The sequence below is a fragment of the Squalius cephalus genome (genome assembly GCF_949319135.1).
Source record: "Squalius cephalus genome assembly, chromosome: 1".
Lineage (NCBI taxonomy): Eukaryota > Metazoa > Chordata > Actinopteri > Cypriniformes > Leuciscidae > Squalius > Squalius cephalus.
This window is the reverse complement of record NC_137122.1, coordinates 30603168-30626029: the sequence shown is the minus strand read 5'-3', so window position 1 is coordinate 30626029 and position 22862 is coordinate 30603168. Positions and strand designations below refer to the sequence as shown.

Here is a 22862-nt window from a genome sequence, read left to right as displayed (position 1 = left end):
TTCTGAACAGTTTGTCCAAAAATCATAAAATTGGTCTCGTTAGATTCAGGGTAACATGCCGAGTCCACTGATATCCAATATTACCATATCGGCCATTTTGGCTGTCGGCCATTTTGAATTTTGTGCTAAAATGCTGTATTTTAAGAACACATGAACGGATTGTTACGGAACTTGGTATGGGTCATCAGCCCGATGTCCTGAAGGAGCGTGAGAAGTTTCGAAACAGCGCCACCTAGTGGTGAATTTTTTTTTTCAAATGCTTATAACTTTGGGTGTGGTCAACTTATTTTCACGAAACTCATCTTTTTAGACTCCTGAATCATTGCCGAGTCCTATGATACCAAACATGCTAGGTTTCGCCTTACGGTTTGTGTAGCGTTGTGATTTAGCGCTTAAAAAACATTTGGCTATATCTTCGAAACCGCTAGTCCGATCGAGACGAAACCACCGTCAGAAGTTTGGAAACATAGGTCGATAGCTATACGCCAATGCCCAAATGCGAAAATATTGATGTTTAGGGGTAGTAAATTCCAAACAAAGTCATGTGTCAGTCATTTTTTACGTGTTTTTTCATATAAATGCCTATAACTCTGAAGCGAATTGAGATATTTTCACCAAAACTGACACACATATGTATGGGCTCACTCTGAGGACACGTAAAAAAAATTGTGGGACTGAGCCTCTTGGTGGCGCTATAATAGAACAAAACATGAAATTCCCATTGACTTCAATAGAGTTTTGTGAAATAAAATGCTATTTTCATTCAAAACCTACTTTTTCGAACTCCTCCTACACCGATTGTCCGATTTTCACCAAAATCGAATCGTATCATCTCCAGACTGTGCCGACTGAAAGTTATGGATTTCGTGTCGATTGACGAAACCGTTTTCGTATAGCGAAGCAGCAAAGTTGAGGCATGATGCCAAAAGCATTATTCAGGCTTTATCTCTGCAATGCCTTGACATATTGACACCAAACTTTGTATGTGTCATTGTCACTTCACTCTGACCACATCACATCAGTTTTGTAACTGCGCCACCTATTGGTCGAAAGTGATAATCCATTAAATCATATTTTTAATTACTGTTTATATGATTTTTCAGGCATTTCGCCTAAAATCTTCTTTAAATGTCTTTAATTGCTAATTGTTGCAGTTGATCTGACACTTTCAGCAATGTTGGCATGTCTTGTCGTCTTATTCTGCTTGGCCCCGGTAATTGCTGCTTGCAGCTATATTTATTATTATTCTTCCTTCTTCCAACTGGGAGTCTATGGCAGCCCATAGAACCGAATGCGGGAAAGTTGTTTTGGTTTGACATTCTGATAGAGGACAGTCCCAACATTAAATACACCAATTTTGGTGTGTCTAAGTCATTCCCTCTAGCGCCACCACCTGTCCAAAGTTTCACTTTTATTTTGCTAATAACTTTTGAACCGTAAGGCCAATCAACAAAATTATTTTTCTCTCTGATTCCTGAGCTCATGCCAATTCGATTGCACCCTATGACATCATTTCTGTCATAACAATATGGCCGCCATTTTGAATTTATCTAAAAAGCTACTTTTTCGAACTCGTCCTAGACGGTTTGTCCGATTTGCACGAAAATTGAACCAGATCATCTACAGACCATGCTGACAAAAAGTTATGGAATTCAAGTTGATTCGCTTAACAGTTTTCGATAAACCCACGAATACATTTTACGTAGCGCTTGCGAAAACAGATGTAAGGCCGTATCTCCGCAACGCTTTATCGGATTCAGACCAAACTTGGTACATGTCATCACAAGCATGACCTGAGGCTACATGCTGTGTTTTGGCGCAGCGCCACCTACTGGTCCGGAGATATGAAAAATGGCTATTTTTGCTTATAACTTCTGAACAGTTTGTCCAAAAATCATAAAATTGGTCTCGTTAGATTCAGGGTAACATGCCGAGTCGACTGATATCCAATATTACCATATCGGCCATTTTGACTGTCGGCCATTTTGAATTTTGTGCTAAAATGCTGTATTTTAAGAACGCATGAACAGATTGTTACGAAACGTGGTATGGGTCATCAGCACAATGCCCTGAATGAGCCTGAGAAGTTTCGAAACAGCGCCACCTAGTGGTGAATTTTTTTTTTCAAATGCTTATAACTTTGGGTGTGGTCGACTTATTTTCACGAAACTCATCTTTTTAGACTCCTGAATCGTTGCCGAGTCCTATGATACCAAACATGCTAGGTTTCGCCTTACGGTTTGTGTAGCGTTGTGATTTAGCGCTTAAAAAACATTTGGCTATATCTTTGAAACCGCTAGTCCGATCGAGATGAAACCACCGTCAGAAGTTTGGAAACATAGGTCGATAGCTATACGCCAATGCCCAAATGCGAAAATATTGATGTTTAGGGGTAGTAAATTCCAAACAAAGTCATGTGTCAGTCATTTTTTACATGTTTTTTCATATAAATGTCTATAACTCCGAAGCGAATTGAGATATTTTCACCAAAATCGACACACATATGTATGAGCTCACTCTGAGGACATGTAAAAAAGATGGTGGGACTCAGCCTCTTGGTGGCGCTATAATAGAACAAAACATGAAATTCCCATTGACTTCAATGCAGTTTTGTGAAATAAAATGCTATACTAAACAAATGCATTGGTGTAATATTACGAAACTCAAAATGTGCCATCAGCACCATCCCCTGAAGGTACCCAAAATATTTCGAGACAGTGCCACCTAGTGGTCAAAAGTTATAACAAAATTTACAAAACTGCTAATAACTTTTGAATAAGTTGGCCTATTGTAATGCAACTGGTCTTAATAGATTCCTTGGGTCAAGACGAGAACATAGATACCAAGGTTTCCTTATTTGGCCTAGCTTCCTGTCCGCCATCTTGATTTTCAGTCAAAACCTACTTTTTCGAACTCCTCCTAGACCGTTTGTCCGATTTTCACCAAAATCGAATCGTATCATCTCCAGACTGTGCTGACTAAAAGTTATGGATTTCGTGTCTATAGACGAAACCGTTTTCGTATAGCGTAGCAGCAAAGTTGAGGCATGATGCTAAAAGCACTATTCAGGCTTTATCTCTGCAATGCCTTGACATATTGACACCAAACTTTGTATGTGTCATTGTCACTTCACTCTGACCACATCACATCAGTTTTGTAACTGCGCCACAGATTGGTCGAAAGTGATAATCCATTAAATCATATTTCGAATGACTTTTTATATGATTTTTCAGCCATTTCGCCTAAAATCCTCTTTAAATGTATTTAATTGCTCATTGTTGCAGTTGGTCTGACACCTTCAGCCATGTTGGCATATCCTGTCGTCTGCTTGCGCTTGGCCCCGATAATTGCTGCTTGCAGCTATATTTATTATTATTTTTTTAATTGTTTTATTGTATGCCTGATTTGCTGATGATTAAAAATTTTGACTGCACAAATGAAGCACAAATGAACAGCTAAATGCACCGCTGACAAACAAATCTTATGATACTTTTGAGATAAATGAACAACAAGCACACCCATAACAAAATCTTTTAATTGAAAGGCAACACAATGAGGGTTTATACAGACCCAATCTAATATATTCTGACACTAATATACCCTTCACAAAACACCGGTTATCAATCAGTGTCATTTGAGTTCAGTTTATCAAAAGGAGAATGCAGAGATAAAATACAGTGTAATCAGTCGGACGCACAGTGGGACAGTAAATGCACAGCTAAACAGATGTGTTTTGAGTCTGGGTTTGAATGTGACTATTGTAGGAGCACATCTGATCTCCTCTGGAAACTGGTTCCAGCTGCGGCTGGCATAATAACTAAAAGCGGACTCACCATGCTTAGAGTGAAGTGAACCCTTGGTATTTTTAGTTGATGTAATCCTAATGATGTGAGTGATATTGGGTTTATATTCAGTGAGCATATCTGCAATGTATTGAGGTTCTAGGCCATTGAATGATTTATATACCAGTAATAATACTTTAAAATCAATCCTAAATGTAACTGGGAGCCAGGGTAAAGACCTGAGGACTGGTGTGATATGTTCATATTTTCTGGTTCTGCTGATTAATGATCTTGCCTATGAAAGGAAGATTTGAGATTGGTCTATAGTTGCTTAATATGGTCTTATCCAGATTGCTCTTTTTCATGAGGGGCTTGACAACTGCAGTTTTCAGGGAGTTTGGAAAACTCCCCGAGAGAAGTGAGGATATTACCACCTCTAGGAGATCTGCTTCTAAACAGTTTAACACACTTTTGAAAAAGGAGGTGGGGAGTGTGTCAAGGGCGCAGGATGATGTTTTAAGGTGCTGTACTGTTTCTTCCATAATTTTACCATTAATTTCTTCTAAATCAGACATGGTAACATTCTGAGGATGTGGTCTGATCTGTCTTACCTCAGTGCCACATGAGGATATGCTGATCGCCTTTCTGATATTATTGATTTTCTCAGAGAAGAATGAAGCAAACTCACTGCATTTGCTGTCTGAGATTGCTGTCTTTTCTTAGGCCAAGGACCCCTTGGAAAATGTTTTTAGAGAAACTTTAAATATATATTTTTTGTTGTTTTTGTATAAATGTTACATTTCTTTGAAAGCAAATTGAACCAAAGAAGGAATTCATGTGCCAAACAACATCATCTCATCTACAGATGTTCTGGTTATCTGGTTAGGGGAAACGACATTATTCAAGTTATTTTCAAGTATTCATTTAGTTTGATTTCTGCTTCTGTCTTGCAGTCATCCATTAACTTGTACTCAAAATATTTTTTGGGTGGGGTTAGTTCTTTTTATTATCAGTATTGCCATGCTTGAGGTCTTCAGTCACAGCCTTACGCTCTGAGTTACAGTGATAAAGTTAGGTCTTATTTACAGTATTTTCTGATCAATTGTTTTTCAATATGCTTCAACATTTCTTTGGACTTTTTTATCTCTTGGCAGTTTCACAGCTTTTGAGTTTCACAGGTTTGTATGTTGTATTAATTCTGCCTTTTATTCTTCCGATGCATCTGAAATGAGACTAAATATGTTGTAAATGATCATGACTCTGTCTCGGTCTTAAGACCAGAATAGGGAGTGTTAAATTCATTTATGTTCAGTTGTTTGAGTTTGTACTAACCGTGCCAAAAGTTGTCTTTCTACTGTATTAGTAAAGCTTTTTTGTTGCATATGACAGTAGATGGACTTTTACAGAAACCCATTACATTTTTCACTAGCTATTAAGATGTCATGGTCCCAACTCTATAAAATACAAAACTCTAGAGGCCTATCGTGGACCAGTGTTCAGTTTGCAGGTCTTAATGACTCTTAGAAAGTTATTCCTGTGTCTGCTTGTAATCCAATACTTTAGTGATGCTATTCTGTGCTGAATCTTCACTAGTTTTAAATCACATCCTTCTCAATGTGTTTAACAGGTTCACATGCTGATGATGAATGTCCTGTTCAGCTCAACCCACAGAGAGTTATTGTGAAGTACGGCGGTTCTGTCTCAGTCGACTGCAGCACTTCTGTCCAGCATAGAGGGTTGGGATGGGAAGCCAGTGAGGGAGCAGTGCCCTTGATCAGAGACAGTCTGACCACATGGAGAGTGTCAGAACTGAGAGAATGGGGCATAGAGCCAACCTGCTTCATAAACTATAATAAGACACAGTGTACAGTGAATCTCCCAGTGACTATTTACAGTGAGTTCCTCTGTTATTGATATTTTTATATTTTCCTTCTCAGAAATATCTAATGTACATTGATGACTGCAGATATCAGTGTGTAAATCTTCCTCCACAGAGACTCCAGACAGTGTGTCCATCAGCACTGTGAATCACACCGGACCAATGATGGAGGGAAACCAGTATGAGCTCCAGTGTGACATTCTCAATGTGGCTCCTGTTCAGAGTCTCACTGTCAACTGGTACAAAGGACAGACTCTGGTGGATCAAACCATCTTCACTGACACCATCAAGACTCCAGTCAGTAAAACATCTAAACTCCTGATCCGTCCAGACAGAGCTGATGATGGAGCTCAGTACTGGTGTGAAGCAAAGCTGGAACTGGGAGAAGAAGGACCTCAACCTCCTCCAACAGCCCCATCAAAAACACTCAGCATTACTGTACATTGTTAGTAAGATCCGTCAGTTTCTATTATTAATCTTTTAAGAACATCTGTTGTCTAAATTAAGCAGATTTTAGCACTTACCATGTGACACAGTGTCAAGTTATGTGGTGATAGGGATAAGATGCAACATTTAACTTTTTCTTATCAATTTTCTAAATTTGATAAATTTAGCTGAAAACTACTAAATTAAAATGAATTAAAAAATAAAAATAAAAATTTCTTATTAACATAAGAAATTTATGATGCCACATATGGCAATGCAAAACCTCTTAAACTGTTTTTCTTTCACTCCTTCCTGCAGTTAAACCGATCATCAATGAGACCTAACTGTGCATTTTTGTAACATTTTCCATTGTAAGTGAGTGACTCAGTTTAAAGGTGCAATATGCAGAATAAAAAAAAGAGTTTTTAACAAAAAGTATTTTTAAAGACTCATATAAAAATAAAGCCTCTTAGCCATTACTGATGGTCCACTAGAAGTAAGGTGCGTTCAAGTCACTTTCGTCAGAGCAAGATGTCGTTAAAATACAGCAAGGTTTTTATACTCTACTTCCAGAAAATGAAGAACAAAGAATGTGCTTTAGGTGTGTTTTGCTTTTTTATGTTTATAATTAATTTATGAAGCCACTGTCAACTTTTTCATTAGGCCTACATACTATTATATTGTTATATTACAATGCTATTATATTTTGCAAAAAAGTCTGACAATGTCACGCCTATGGTTTCTCACTGATTTGCCCCCAACTCGTAAAATAGGGGTTTAAAAAAAATCCTGAGCTTCCCATGCACTCATATTTATACTTTGTTGTGGCATTCATGTGCGTTCAGTGGCAATATGGTGATCCTGACATGACTTGAACTCGTCATTTATTGTCTGTATCTGAAGGTCGGGAAGCAAGTTGTCGTGTCGCGATACAAAAACAATTAACTAATGTTGCTGTAGCTTTATTAACCGCTATCTGTAACTACGCGCTACGGACACTTCAGTACCATAATGTGCCACTCTCCTCCGAGCTAAGCAAAGTAATTAAACAAATTAATAATAATTTAAAACTAAATTATACGCTATAATTATGACAGTGCTGTGGATTATTTTCTCATTCAATATACTTTAGGAGGCAGTTGCCTCCCTTGCCCCCTCGGAGGAAACACACACACACACACACACAGACATTGTACAAACACAGTAGATACACTTTTCTGCAGAGTTTACCTCCAGCCATGACAAAATTCAGCTGCCATTAGCTTTCTAGTATTCCTGAAGACCTTGATTAGCTTGTTCATGTGTGTTTGATTAGGGTTGGAACTTGGAACTAAACTTTGCAGGAAAGTGGATCTTGAGGGCCAGAGTTGCCCACCCCTGCTTTGACTATATTCACACTTGTGATCTTGCCATTCAAAAATGACCAGGAAATTAATGGAAAATATGAAAATACAGATTTATTGTACCCAGGTTTATTGTACCCAATTTTGGTGGGTACAATCTACTAATCCCCCATGATTAAGTAGTTTCAGATTCTGTCAAATGTACGCAAATACAAACTGTAATAAAAGTAAGTAATTATGTCTAAAAAATACTCTAAGTAGGAAATATGCTATATAGGTTAGGGCTATACAGGCATCTAGTACCATGGTCTGCCTTCTGTACATTGGATATTAAATACATTTGCTCTATTTTTAACTTAAGTACTGTATTCAATGAAAATGAAAGAAAATATGATGATATTGTCCAATAGCTCTTAGAACAACCTTTTAATTATGTGATCTATTACTGTTCAATCATTTAACCACAAAATGAATTTTGTGCTAAAGATTTTGAGTTTTATTTTACTTATTCATTTCCTGAACCTATTTTGCTTTTTCCTTTCTAGGCAAATCTCTAAACTACATCCTTAGTTTTGCTGAAGTTGCACTGCTTCTTATAATCATCGCATTACTTATCTATGTGTGGAAAAAGAAACAACCAACTGGAAGTTATCGCAGTCAGTAAAGCAGAATGAAATGTGTCTCTTCAGCAATGGATGCAAATGCTAAGATTGAACAGATGATATATTGAACATCATTCAGATCACAATAAATAAATACGTTAATTAAAAAAAAAAGCTGGTATAATGAGTAAAAGTGTGCTGTCACGTGCATGACTATGTGTCAGTGTCAAAAAAGATTGTCTGAGATAAAAAATAAATGTTTAAAACGTATCAAGTTATCTTATCACATGACAACAAAATGTTTTTCTGTATGTTGTTTATGCCATACTGACTTTTATTTGCTGTACAAAAGTGTTACCCACCATATTGTGAGATTGTCAAAGTTGCCTGTGTGACAAGAAAAGGATCTCTTTGTGGTAAATAACTTAATGCAGTTGTTAGAAATGTTTATGCATAAATGCAGATTTTGAAAAACATCACCCCAGATTCACGCTTTAAAAACTGTCTGAGGTGATGGACAATCTCCAAAGCCAGAAATATGTGCTTTCTATGTTAGACAAATTTGACAGCACTTTTCATTTATGTACTTCTTCTTTAAACCTCTTCTTTTGTGTGTGACTTAAGTCTGTATTGACAGATAATAATATGCCTGTTTTGTTCTTTTAATAACAATAGGAGAAAAATGCTATACAAAATGTTTCTTTCTTTCTTTCCTTCTAGAGCCTTATAATGAGACTTAAAAACATATATAAACTACTCTTAATTCAGAAAGTTATTGTGTAATTAGATTTTTTTTTTAAATGCATTTCTGAATTGCTTAGATCCAAACAAGTCAAGCCTGTCTAACTGACCGTTGTATGATATCAGCTTATAAAACAGCAAAATGCTTTTTTTTAATTATTATTATTAATAAAAATGGAAAATGCTTTCAGGACGTACGTTTTCAAGAATATTGTTAATGATTGTTGATGTGTGGTGTTAATAATTTAATAAAGGTCATGTCCTTCCCCTCCATTTTTTGAAGTTCGCTCTAGTTCTCTCATTTTAATTATGAAACACTACAGTAAATTTGTATTTTATTGAAAGGGTATGGATAGAGTAAGGTTTAGTGTTGAGGGTTTTTAGCTATAATTATAGGTCTGTATTTGATTGTATAATTTCGTTTATTTACTAATAGGCCTAGCTGTTATTCCATACTTCTTAATATTCAAAAGCAAAACAAGTTAGCCAGACAAACTTTAAATAAATAAATGTACTTGAAAAGATTGTTTCAGTCAATGATATCCTTGTTTCTTCCCGAGAGGCGTACCTTATTTGGCCATGGTTTGTATTGTGGGGTGCAGACAGACCCTTCTAGTCAAGTGTGTCCGACTGCATCCCACAGTAGTACAAACCACGCCCCTACAAATGACGCCCCAAGTTTGTATTTGTGAGAAATTAAATGGCTATTGTGTAGGTTAGATGTATTTCTTGGGGACGACCATAATAAACCGCTTAGCCGTTAACCGACAGTAAGAATATTGACCGATCACTATCAGTTAAACTGTAACTTATAAAACTCTACACATATTAGTCAAAATTGCGTTTTTGAGAGGGGAAAAACACATAGTTAAATATCAAATGTCTAGAATTCAAGTAAAAAAAAAAATCTAATTCATAACTATAAAATGCCACAATATTTCATTTTGAGAAATTACACTTGTATATAATTAAAATTTACACAATTCAGATTCAAATTGTATCCATAGTTCTTCAGTCAAGCGTGCAGATGTAGCGTATTGTTTTTTGTTACAAAAAGCTAACTAGTGGTAAAAATGGTACAAAAGTTGTCACTGGGACAGTACCTTTTAAAAAGGTTTTAATATGTAACGTTTAGGTACTAACATGCACTCTTGAAAGGTGTAGGCTACCTTTTGAAAGGGAACGTGACAGCTTTTGTACCTTGTTTTCTGAGAGTGGAGGATAATTAAAGGGAACCTAAAGAACATTATAATAGTTATTTTTAGGTTTTATTTTTTATAACCAAAAACTAACATTCCCAGAACGTTGCAGGGAAGTTTTCGTGACAATCTAAACTGAACCTGAACGCCCCCTAATGGTTATTTTTAGGTTTCATTTTTGAAATATAACCGGAAACGAACCTTCCCAATCATATTGAGAACAAAAAATCGTTAGCTGGACACGCATTTTATTTGTAAGCCACAGTCAGTCAGTCAGTCAGTCAGTCAGTCAGTCAAAAAATGCTAAATAAACACAGAGAGGTTTATAAGGACTCATATAAGGATCACTGAATGCTAAAAGTAAGCAACCCCTTAAAGAAACCAGGCCATTAGCAGTGCATGTGATTGGCCAATTCATGAAAGTAATTTTACACTTATGAACAGGTGACTCAGGGCGGCTAATCCTCATAATTCATTTTTAAAAATAGATGGTGGGAGAGTTCTTATAAATGTATATAAATGCAAGTCAGATGTTTCTGGGTTTTGTCTGTTCTATCCTGCAATTACCACAGGTTGGCGCTGTGTGCAATAAAACAGAAGCTTTTTTTCAAGGACCCCTTGGAAAATGTTTTTCAGAGAAACTTTATATATATATTTTTTTTTTTTTTTTTTTTTTGTATGATGTTAAATTTCTGTGAGCGCATCAAATTATGAACCAAAATAACTCCAACATCCAACGTCAGTCTCATCTACATATTTCCTGGTTGTCTGGTTAGGGTAAAACTATCATTGCAAGGATTCAGGTTATTTCTAGATTTCATTTGGTTTCTGAGTATGTTTTGCAGTCATCCATTAATACGTAATATTCCTGAGGTCAACCCAGTGAAATTTCCTCTCAAAATAGTTTATGGGTGGGGTTAGTTTTTTTTTTTTTTTTTTTGTTTCACTATTGCGTTGTTCGAGCTACAGCTTCAGTCACAGACTTGCACTCTGAGTTACAGTGATAAAGTTGGGTCTTATTTACAGTATTTTCTGGTTCTGCTGATTAATGATCTTGCCTATGAAAGGAAGATTTGAGATTGGTCTATAGTTGCTTAATATGGTCTTATCTAGATTGCTCTTTTTCATGAGGGGCTTGACAACTGCAGTTTTCAGGGAGTTTGGAAAAGTCCCCGAGAGAAGTGAGGATATTACCACCTCTAGGAGATCCACTTCTAAACAGTTTAACACACTTTTGAACAAGGAGGTGGGGAGTGTGTCAAGGGCGCAGGTTGATGTTTTAAGGTGCTGTACTGTTTCTTCCATAATTTTACCATTAATTTCTTCGAAATCAGACATGGTAACATTCTGAGGATGTGGTCTGATCTGTCTTACCTCAGTGCCACACGAGGATATGCTGATCGCCTTTCTGATATTATTGATTTTCTCAGAGAAGAATGAAGTAAACTCACTGCATTTGCTGTCTGAGATTGCTGTCTTTTCTTAGGCCAAGGACCCCTTGGAAAATGTTTTTAGAGAAACTTTAAATATATTTTTTTATCTTTGAAAGCAAATTATGAACCAAAGAAGGAATTCATGTGCCAAACAACATCATCTCATCTACAGATGTTCTGGTTATCTGGTCAGGGGAAACCTCATTATTCAAGTTATTTACAAGTATTCAAGTTCATTTAGTTTCATTTCTGCTTCTGTCTTGCAGTCATCCATTAACTTGTACTCAAAATATTTTTTGGGTGGGGTTAGTTCTTTTTTATTATCAGTATTGCCATGCTTGAGGTCTTCAGTCACAGCCTTACAGTCTGAGTTACAGTGATAAAGTTGCATCTTATTTACAGTATTTTCTGATCAATTGTTTTTCAATATGCTTCAACATTTCTTTGGACTTCTTTATCTCTTGGCAGTTTCGCAGCTTTTGAGTTTCACAGGTTTGTATGTTGTATTAATTCTGCCTTTTATTCTTCCGATGCGTCTGAAATGAGACTAAATATGTTGTAAATGATCATGACTCTGTCTCGGTCTTAAGACCAGAATAGGGAGTGTTAAATTAATTTATGTTCAGTTGACATGTTTGAGTTTGTGCTAGTCCTGCCAAAAGTTGTCTTTCTACTGTATTAGTAAAGCTTTTTTGTTGCATATGACAATAGATGGGCTTTGGTCCCATGTCTATAAAATACAAAACTCTAGAGGCCTATCATGGACCAGTGTTCAGTTTGCAGGTCTTAATGACTCTTAGAAAGTTATTTCTGTGTCTGCTTGTAATCCAATACTTTGGTGAAGATTCAGCACAGAATAGCATCACTAGTTTTAAATCACATCCTTCTCAATGTGTTTAACAGGTTCACATGCTGATGATGAATGTCCCGTTCAGCTCAACCCACAGAGAGTTGTTGTGAAGTTTGGCGGTTCTGTCTCAGCCGACTGCAGCACTTCTGTCCAGCATAAAGGGTTGGGATGGGAAGCCAGTGAGGGAGCAGTGCCCATGACCAGAGACAGTCTGATCACATGGAGAGTGTCAGAACTGAGAGAATGGGGCATAGAGCCATCCTGCTACATGAACTATAATAAGACACAGTGTGCAGTGAATCTCCCAGTGACTATTTACAGTGAGTTTCTCTGTTATTGATATTTTTATCTTTTCTTTCTCAGAAATATCTAATGTACATTCATGACTGCAGATATCAGTGTGTAAATCTTCCTCCACAGAGACTCCAGACAGTGTGTCCATCAGCACTGTGAATCACATCGGACCAATGATGGAGAGAAACCAGTATGAGCTCCAGTGTGACGTTCTCAATGTGGCTCCTGTTCAGAGTCTCACTGTCAACTGGTACAAAGGACAGACTCTGGTGGATCAAACCATCTTCACTGACACCATCAAGACTCCAGTCAATAAAACATCTAAACTCCTGATCCGTCCAGACAGAGCTGATGATGGAGCTCAGTACTGGTGTGAAGCAAAGCTGGAACTGGGAGAAGAAGGACCTCGACCTCCTCCAACAGCCCCATCAGAACATCTCAACATTACTGTATATTGTAAGTAAGATCCATCAGTTTCTATTATTAATCTTTTAAGAACATCTGTTGACCAAAGCAGATTTTAGCACTTACCATGTGACACAGTGACAAGTTATGTGGTGATAGGGATCAGATGCAACATTTAACTTTTTCTTGTCAATTTTCTAATTTGATCAATTTAGCTGAAAACTACTAAATTAAAATGAATGTAGATTAACATAAGAAATTTATGATGCCATATATGCAATGCAAAACCTCTTAAACTGTTTTTCTTTCACTCCTTCCTGCAGTTAAACCGATCATCAATGAGACCAAACTGCCCTCCATAGTGTCTGTGTTTCCAGGATATCCAGTGGTGATAGTTTGTGAAGCCGAGGGAAACCCAAAACCAACAATCAGCTGGAGTCTCAGCACAACTGATATAGTTTATAGTGAAACTCTTACTGTAACAGATTCAACACCTGAGGATCTGCTCTGCATTGCAAACAGTTCTGTTGGCAACACCACCAGATCCGTAAAAGTGTCCAAACAAGGTAACTGTATTTTTGTATAATTTTCTTAGTTTAATTGGCAATTTCCGTTTTAGTAATACACTACAGAAAGGAACTGTGGTTGTTTTTTAAAATTATTTTTTTTTGTATTTCTTTGTCTGATATTAAACATAATATTTATTTTAGTTGTATTAAATATGCAAATTATTGAGAAAAAACACAATTTAGTAGTCTAAATGATGTTGTCAGGATAGATTTTATGCAAAGTCATTTGAAGTTCCTCTTTTAGTCTTTTGCCTTTGATTAATGCAAATTTCATTCATCCTTCTTAAAACAATTTAGGCACAGCTTTCAGATTTTAGCATGGCTTCTTTTGTGGTTAGTGTCTTGGCCTTTCACAAAGTATTCGCACTTTTGTAAGAAGCTGTTTGGTTTGTTGTTCTTGTAACGCTCTGCTTGCAGTCAGAATGTCAGAGGATGTGTTATAGGAACACTATTTAAGCGAAATGGCTTGTGGATCGTGTCACCATAGTTGCCCTGCATGGATTTTTATTTAGATTAGCTGCTGACTTTGGATATGTTGAAGGCATTATGCAGGCTTGATATCTATCCCCAGTTTTGCTTGCTTGGATATAATTCCCTAAATTGCTGATTTTAATTGCTGATATATTTGTTTCTTTTGACACAGAGAATTGCGTGCCCATAATAGTAGGCATTATTGTTGCTGTAGTGCTGTTCAGCACAATGATCTTCGTCTACATCTACTACACCAACTACAAAAAAAACAGGACGGGCCATTATAATTTGAGGAAGCCCAGAGCACATAATGGACTCTTAGCACAGTCCCTATGAAGGAACTCAATCTGCTGTCGGTGTTCTGCTCACTTCACCCTTAGATCGAACTGCCAAACAAAGTTGGCGATGTGCAAAGTTGGTTGAGGAAGAAAGATGGCCGCTTGAGCTCAGAGCTCCATATTTCCTCAGTGCTTATTCAAAGTTTGATACTTTCACCCAGCAGTTGATTTCAACAAATCGTTGCAATTTTGCAACTTTGAACTGCAAGGATTATGCTGAACGAAGGTAAAAACAAAAAAGAGACAAGGAGAAGAAAGAAACCAGACGAGGACTTGGAATCCGAGGGCGAATATGATCTAGCTGATATTATGGCAGAATTAAAAACCCAACGCAGGGATATTGTGAGCCGTCTTGACGGCATCGAAAGTCGTTTGGAAAATGTTGTTACTGAAGTTACAACAATGAAGGACTCTCTCTCTCAGACAAATGAGGTACTTAAACAACATCGGCGTTTGGATGTTGCCGAACAAAGGATCTCTGACCTCGAGGATTCCTTACAAACAACTAATAGAGATTTATACCGAGCCCAAAAGTTGATCAAAACACTCGAAGCCAAGACTGATGTGTTGGAAAACTGGGGAAGGAGGAAGCATTTGGTATTGATTGGTGTAGCTGCCTGGTTTAAGAAAGGTTGAACTCGTTTACTGATGATTCCCACACACTTTATTTGAATGTCCGTCATCACAGATTCGATCACCGTTGGACACCATGACTCGTTGAGAATCAACGTAAAAGCTTGTACAAAAGAAAACAAAATATCAAAATGAATAAACCTTGAAATAAACATACATCAAAACCAAATAAGATTAAAGACTTAAATATACATAAACAACAAAGCAACAACCAACAATTAATCTTGATACAAAGAAAATAAATCAAAACAAAACATAAAGATAAAGATAACAGGAAGTCTACAACCGTACCTTGTTCTCCATTTAAACCAGGAGCTAAATCCTTTTAAACTCCTTGCAAACCGTAAACCTTTGACACCACAACCATGTACGTTTGGGTCTCGTTCCATACTGAAATGTTTGGACCATATGCGCATTATATCCGCACACGCGGGCGAACGTCAAAATAAAAGAGCTGTTACCATAACACAAATGAAACCCAATATAAAAAAAAATTAGATACCATACAAAAATAAATAATAAATCAATTTAAGGACTATATTATTTACATTTCAAAACAGACAATATAACAGTCATTAACAATTGGTCTTCCCGAACAATTGGCACATAAAAACCTAGGCGAATTCGTTCAACTAAAGATACCGACATGGCTGAATATATCTACGGATCAAACTTTTGAGATTGAACGTATTCATCGCTTAGGCCAATTACGACACCCAGAACCAGGTAAACCCACCAAGACCAATTTTGATTAAATTCTTACGGCTCAGAGACAGTGATATGATATTTCAAGCGGCAAAAAGGAGAACTACTCCAATACAAGAGGGGGATGCCCAGCTTACCTCCCGTCAGGATCTGTCATCTGAAGTTCGTCGTAAACGCAATGATTTCGCTGAAGTGATCAGATATTTCCGTGAGAAGGAGATGTTCAGAGGCTTTGCATACCCACATCGTCTTCGGATTCTCCATAAAGGTACAATTGAACTTTTCGATAACCCTTCCGACGCAAAAGCCTATATATCGACAAGTTGAATCAACATGCCAAATCTGACGATTAGGCTTATTTAGTGAGCGGAGGTAAGACAAGTTGTTTTCCCCAATTGCTGGTTGGCGTATTGAACATTTGATCATCCTTCTTCGAACTGCGATCATTTGTGAATCGATCTATTGGATTATTTTTGTCTCCCCTTTGTCTATGCATTTGTCTGTTACTGTTACGGCAACTTCATCATCTTGTAAATTAAAGTTACCGGTACTAGTGTAAACTGTACAGGAGTATTCCCTTCCAAAATAGGGAGCCCTAAGTGTCAAAAGGACTGTTATTGTTTTGGCCTATTTATGGATTGTTTTGTTATCATTAGTATTATTGGTCCCTTGTAATAATCTACAATTAGCACTGAGGTAAGGTGCTCCAAGTCGCCAGTGATTTAGGAAGACATGCCTTTGGCAGTGTCTCCTTTCCTTTTCAGTCGACTTTTTTTAGTTATATTGTGTATTCTTTACTTCCTTTGGCCTAATAGAAGACTTTTGGGAGGGTTTAGGGACTTTTTTATATATTTTTTTGTGTATTATGGGACTATTATGTTTCCGGTTTATCCTTACTTAGGATGGATCAGGGATTTTCTTGTTATTTCAGTTTTTAATATTTTGTTTTGTGTTTTTCTTTTCAGAATAATAATTAAGAACAGCCATACAGTTACTGGTTTGCAGGGGTACGTACTAAAGGGATATGTAACAAGCAATACCTTTGTTGAATGGCATTCAATATAAATGATTTGAATATTTTTTCCTGGAATGTCCAAGGTTTAGGTAATCGGATTAAAGGAGAACTCCGGTCAATTTTAACATTGAGCTCATTTTTTTGTACATTTGGAGTGCTGTCAATACAGAGAACAACGACAAAAATCGGTGTTGCCTACACCGAGTTATTCTATTTTTAAAATTTGCACCCTGTTGACTTCAATGGGGCAAGTACTAAACCTGCTTTTAGCCTCTTAACATCCTTGATGTGTCATTACAAGTGCACAGAAAATGTGAGTGATTCCTTCTGAGTGAACACGAGTGAGTCTGACTGCAGTAGATGTGAAAGAAATGTATAAAATTGATGTTATTTAAGCCAGCGCAAATACCTTTGTTTACATCCTGTTTTTCGGTTGAAGTCCAAAGTAGTCGATTGCCGAGTTCACGCGCGTGATCATAGGTATTAAACCTATGCGTGTGAACTCCGCAATCGACTACTTTGGACTTCAACCGAAAAACAGGATGTAAACAAAGGTATTTGCGCTGGCTTAAATAACATCATTTTTATACATTTCTTTCACATCTACTGCAGTCAGACTCACTCGTGTTCACTCAGAAGGAATCACTCACATTTTCTGTGCACTTGTAATGACACATCAAGGATGTTAAGAGGCTAAAAGCAGGTTTAGTACTTGCCCCATTGAAGTCAACAGGGTGCAAATTTTAAAAAGAGGATAACACGGTGTAGGCAACACCGATTTTTGTCGTTGTTCTCTGTATTGACAGCACTCCAAATGTACAAAAAAATGAGCTCAATGTTAAAATTGACCGGAGTTCTCCTTTAAAAGGATAAAAATGTTATCTGTTTTGAAGGATGATAAAGCGGACATTGTCTTTTTACAAGAAACTTATTTATCTGACATTGAACACTGCAAACTTAAAACAGACTGGGTAGGCCAAGTTTATTTCTCATCATTTAAATCTCATAGTAGAGGAACATGTACTTTACTAAATCGTAACGTACATTTTATTTTGAGTAAATTGATAACTGATCCAAATGGCAGGTTTGTTTTGATTTCAGGCACCTTTAATGAAGCCCCAATTACCTTGTTAAATATAAATGCTCCTAATGTAGATGAGCCGTCTTTTTTTTCCGATATGATATTATTATTTAATGAGAATTGTAAAGGTTTGGGAATTATGGGAGTGGATTTCAATGTAACTTTAGGTACAAGAGAAAAATACAATCAAACTAAGATTTCCAATCCTAGATCCACGAAGACCCTCCTCGGATTATGTGCAGAAAGTGGTCTAATTGATGTTTGGCGGGATTTACATCCTAATGTCAGAGATTATACTTTTTTTTCAAATGTGCATAATTCCTACTCTCGATTAGACTATGTTTTTGTTCCCTCTAATTGTATGTGATATCTAAGTGTAGTATAAATCCAATTGTCCTTGCAGACTATGCAAGAATTCATTTGAAGGTCAAATGCGCTCAGAAAAGGTTTACCTTTAAACGATGGAGGTTTGATTCTTTTCTTCTTAAAGATAATGATTTAAAAACAAACATATGGGTATGGATTTCAAATTATATAAAAGAAAATAACGATGCTTCGGTAGAGCCTAATACTGTTTGGGAAGCAGCAAAAGCTACCCTAAGAGGCCTCCTTATCTCGTATGTCTCATTTAAAAATCGTAAAAAATTAAATAAAAGAAAAGAGATAGAGAAAGAGGTTGTACAAAGGGAAAACCTTCATAAAGAAGCTCCTACTGAGGACAACTGGAAACAATTAATTACTGCTAAAGGAAATCTGAACTCTATAATATCTGAAGAGACCATACAAAAAATGAATTATATTAGACAAAGAGATTATGAGTTTGGAAACAAACCAGGTAAATTATTAGCTTATCAAATAAAGAAAGAGCAAGCCGAGAAAATTATAAAAGCTATATACTCCAGAGATAATAAAATAACTTACCATCCTGGAGAAATCAATCAATTTTTTTTTAATTTTTATAATAACCTTTATAATTCTGAAATGGGGTACTCACAGGAAAAACTGGAGGATTATCTTAGCACAATTAATCTACCTGAAGTCTCAGCATCAGACCAATTGATCTTAAACTCACCATTTACAGAAGCGGAAGTACTGTCTACAATACATTCCATGCCGTTAAATAAAAGCCCAGGGCCAGACGGTTTTTCAGTAGACTTTTATAAAGAGTTTTGGCAAGATATTCGGTCTATTTTTATGCCAATGGTGAATAATTTTTGCAAGGAAAAAATACTTCCTCAATCAATGAATTTGGCTCATATAAGTGTTTTACTTCAAAGTGGCAGAGATCCTCTACAATGCTCTTCTTATAGGCCTATAAAGTTTGTTAGATCATGATTATAAGATCATTACGAAACTCCTAGCTAGAAGGCTGGAGTTAATCTTACCTAAATTAATAAAACCAGACCAGTCAGGTTTTATAAAAGGGAGATATGCAGCAGATAATATAAGGAGAACCCTGAATGTAATAAATGAGATTAACAACTACCAGAAGCCTTCTCTGCTCTTATCTTTAGATGCAGAGAAGGCTTTTGATAGGGTAGAATGGGATTTTCTATTTTCTGTCCTGAAGAAATTTAAAGTGGGAAATAACTTTATTGACTGGATAAGGAGTATTTACAACAGCCCGAAAGCGGCGGTTATAACTAATGGTTACTGTTCTAAATCATTTGCTTGAGCTAGAGGAACAAGGCAGGGGTGCCCTCTGTCACCTTTACTTTTTGCCATGGTGATTGAACCATTGGCTTCACTTATTAGAGATAACATAAAAATTCAAGGTTTTAAGACTGTGTCTGTTGAACATAAAATATCCTTATATGCCGATGACATTCTTTTGTATATCACTGATCCTGATAACTCTGTCCCCCACCTCCTGAACACAGTTAAAGAATTCGGTAGCTATTCAGGATATAAGATACATTTTTATAAGTCTAATGCACTTTTTTCATACACAACACCAACCGAAGAACTACTTTCTTTTAGTGGGTTTAACCTAACACCAAAAGGCTTCAAATACCTGGGTATATTTATTACTCCAGATTTGGATAATTTAGTTAAAGAAAATTATATTCCCCTGGTAGATAAGGTGAAATTGGATTTATCGAAATGGATCTCCTTACCGTTATCACTATTGGGTAGGATAAACCTTATCAAAATGAATATCCTCCCAAGATTTCTTTTTTTTTTTTCAAATGCTTCCATGTTTCTTACCAGTAGACTTTTTTAACTCAATTAATAGCCATCTTTCAAGATTCATCTGGAGTAATAAAAAGCCTCGGATTAGTATGCTGACTTTGATGAAGCCTGAACCTCTGGGAGGTTTAGGTGTACCTAACCTTCAATACTATTTTTGGTCAGCCCAAATTAGGAATTTGATTTCTTGGTCTAAAGAAAGACATGAATCCATGTGGGTCCAGATGGAATCAAATCCATTTGAACCACTGCCCCTTGTCTCTCTGTTATTTATAAAACATTATGAAAAGATAAAAAAATATGAATAACCATTTCACTGTACTTAACACTCTTCAAACTTGGAAAGATTGTAGAAAGAAAATTGGTATTGTCTCTTGTACTTCTATATATTCTCCAATCTTTTTAAATCCAGATCTTAACACTTTAATTACTTCAAGCAATATATGTCAATGGTTAAATTCTGGTATATTATATTTTAAAGATCTTTTGAGTGAAAAACTGCAAGTAAAATCATTTATTGACTTAAGAGCAGAATATGATATCTCTAATAAACAATTTTTTAAATATCTACAAATCCGAAGTGTCACTAACTCTCTGATTAAGGGGGAAAAAATACGGCTTTTTTTGTCAGAACTGGAGGACTTTTTTTTTTTCGTAGACACAATAAAAGGAATGATTTCTAAATGTTATCATATTTTGACAAAAGAATCTCAATCTTCTTTCCGACCTTTAAAAACAATATGGGAAAGAGATTTAAGTAGAACTTTTGAAGATGATGTATGGGTAAATATTTGTAATAGAATTCATTTCCCATTCACAAGTATTAAGATTAAGGAGACTAATTTTAAGTTTATCCACAAAACCTACTTAACACCTTTAAAAATGCATAAAATATCAATTGATATTCCAGCTGTTTGTCAGAGATGTAAAAATATGGATGGGACATTTTTACACATGTTTTGGGACTGCAGTCTTTTAAAAGGCTATTGGAGATCAATTCATTCTTTTACTCAGTCAGTTTTGGATAAGCATTTTGACTTGAGTAACAGTCTATATTTGTTAAATGATATTGATAATTTAGAGTTAGATCAGAAAAAAATGCAGGTTATTTATTTTGATATCTTATTTTGCAAAAAAAATGCATACTTTTATGCTGGAAGAATGTTTCCCCTCCATCTCTTAAGACTTTTTTTGACCAATTGTCTTCATTTCTGCCATTAGAAAAACTGACTTTGGAGAAATATAACCGTGGACATCTTTTTAATGAATTTTGGTGCCCTTTACTTTTAGGTATTGGAAAATGATATGACCTTGTAGATCAAGTACTGTATTTTCGCTGTTTAATTATTTATTTATTTATTTATTTACTTTTATTTTATATATATATATTTTTTTTTTATTATTATTATTTTTTTTTCTTTCTCAAATTTTTTCTTTCTTTTCAATTATGTTGTTGTTATATCCCTATGAGGGTGGGGATTGGGGATTGGGGAAATTGGGGATTTTTACCTCGGTATGTTATATAAATGATTTTCTTTTGAAAAATAAAAAGAAATAATAATAATAAAAAAAAAAAGAACTGCCAAACACATCCTCACACTGTTGTCCAAGGATGTTGATCAAATAAAACATTTGAGGAGAATCCTGGTTAGATTTTTATTGGATTCTTGTTTGCTTTATAAAGGAGCTTACACTGTATGTTTCAGCCACATTGAACATTCTAATATTTATTACATTATTATATAAGACACTGAAGTTGTCACTGTAGTCTAGATGTTGTAAAGTCATGGCATATTTAAACAGTAGAGCGTTGAGGTCATGGGTTCGATTCCCAGGGAAAGCAAGAACTGATAAGAACGTAAATGTGTAGTTGTGTACCTTGAAATGCAATGGAAGTCACTTTGGATAAAAGCGTCTACCAAATGACTGATGCTCAACCTGTAGGATTTCTTTATGACCAACTGATGTAAATGATCTCAAGCCTCCCTGAAAATAGAATCTCATTTCTTTGTGTGGAATACAATTTTCTTCTATGGAATTCACATCATCAGTCCTATTAAACACAACTTACACATGACATCATGTAAATAACACTTTTTTTAGAAAACCGTTTTACAGAAAAGTTAAAAAATAAAAATAAAAATGAAACTTTCTGTTTTCACTGACTATTTTTTTATTTGAAAACCATGCTAAGTGTAAAAATCCTGTCACCGCAGTAGCTCTACATTAGCTTATTATCTTAGCAAAAATGGCCATAGTCATTTCTATTGAGAAACGCAGGGGAACAAGTGACTTGTCGGTTTGCTATTAACTTACTAGTATCCTGCACCAGTGAAGCATTTCTGTTTCTTGCCAAGATGATAAATATAGATCTCTAAACAGGCTGATGTAATCGGAATCAAGCCAGAATCATTTTTCAGGGGTGTGTGTGTGTGTATGGCATTGGTCAAAGCACAAAACTGGCTGTCAGTTTGTAAGCCTCAAGACAGAGCACACAAATTTTTGATTTATGTTTTGCTGGCTGATAAAGCAGTGGTCTTGGACTTTTTTATTGACATCTGTTCAAATGCAAATGTGTGTTTTTAGTTGACATTGTCATAGAAATGCCCTCTTTACAGCTGCAAGTGTCCTTGTGCACTTGTTTGATTCTATAGCTTCATTATTTGTAAACCACACACTTTTCTTCAATGTGTGTCAAGAACACAACTGATTACCCTATTCAGCTCGACCCGTGGAGTGTTGTCTGCTGGTGCGACAGATCTGTTTCTGTTAACTGCCACACTTCAGTCACAAAAGATGCAGCGCTTGTGACCACTGCACCAGATAACAGCGAACATTCTCAGAACATTCTGGCAAAGTTCTCTCAAAGTTTTGAACAAACATTCTTACAGTAACGGTGATAGAAT

The 22862-nt window shown here is 36.0% G+C and overlaps 1 protein-coding gene across 2 annotated transcripts in view; it reads left to right on the top strand.

The window, feature by feature from the left end:
• The first annotated feature begins 4810 nt into the window (after window positions 1-4810).
• The window catches only part of LOC307167898 (CD166 antigen homolog), a 72376-nt gene continuing 54324 nt past the window's right edge, over window positions 4811-22862 (top strand). Inside the window, exons 1-4 of one of the 2 annotated variants that reach the window (XM_079887209.1) lie at window positions 4811-4960; window positions 5410-5676; window positions 5777-6106; window positions 13278-13520. In XM_079887209.1, the coding sequence (XP_079743335.1) occupies window positions 4897-4960; window positions 5410-5676; window positions 5777-6106; window positions 13278-13520 (904 nt within the window). In that variant the 5' untranslated portion in view covers window positions 4811-4896. Of the gene's footprint in view, window positions 4961-5409; window positions 5677-5776; window positions 6107-11710; window positions 11898-12308; window positions 12576-12675; window positions 13006-13277; window positions 13521-22862 lie in introns of those variants that run through there. The other variant, XM_079887208.1, reaches the window with a different exon arrangement.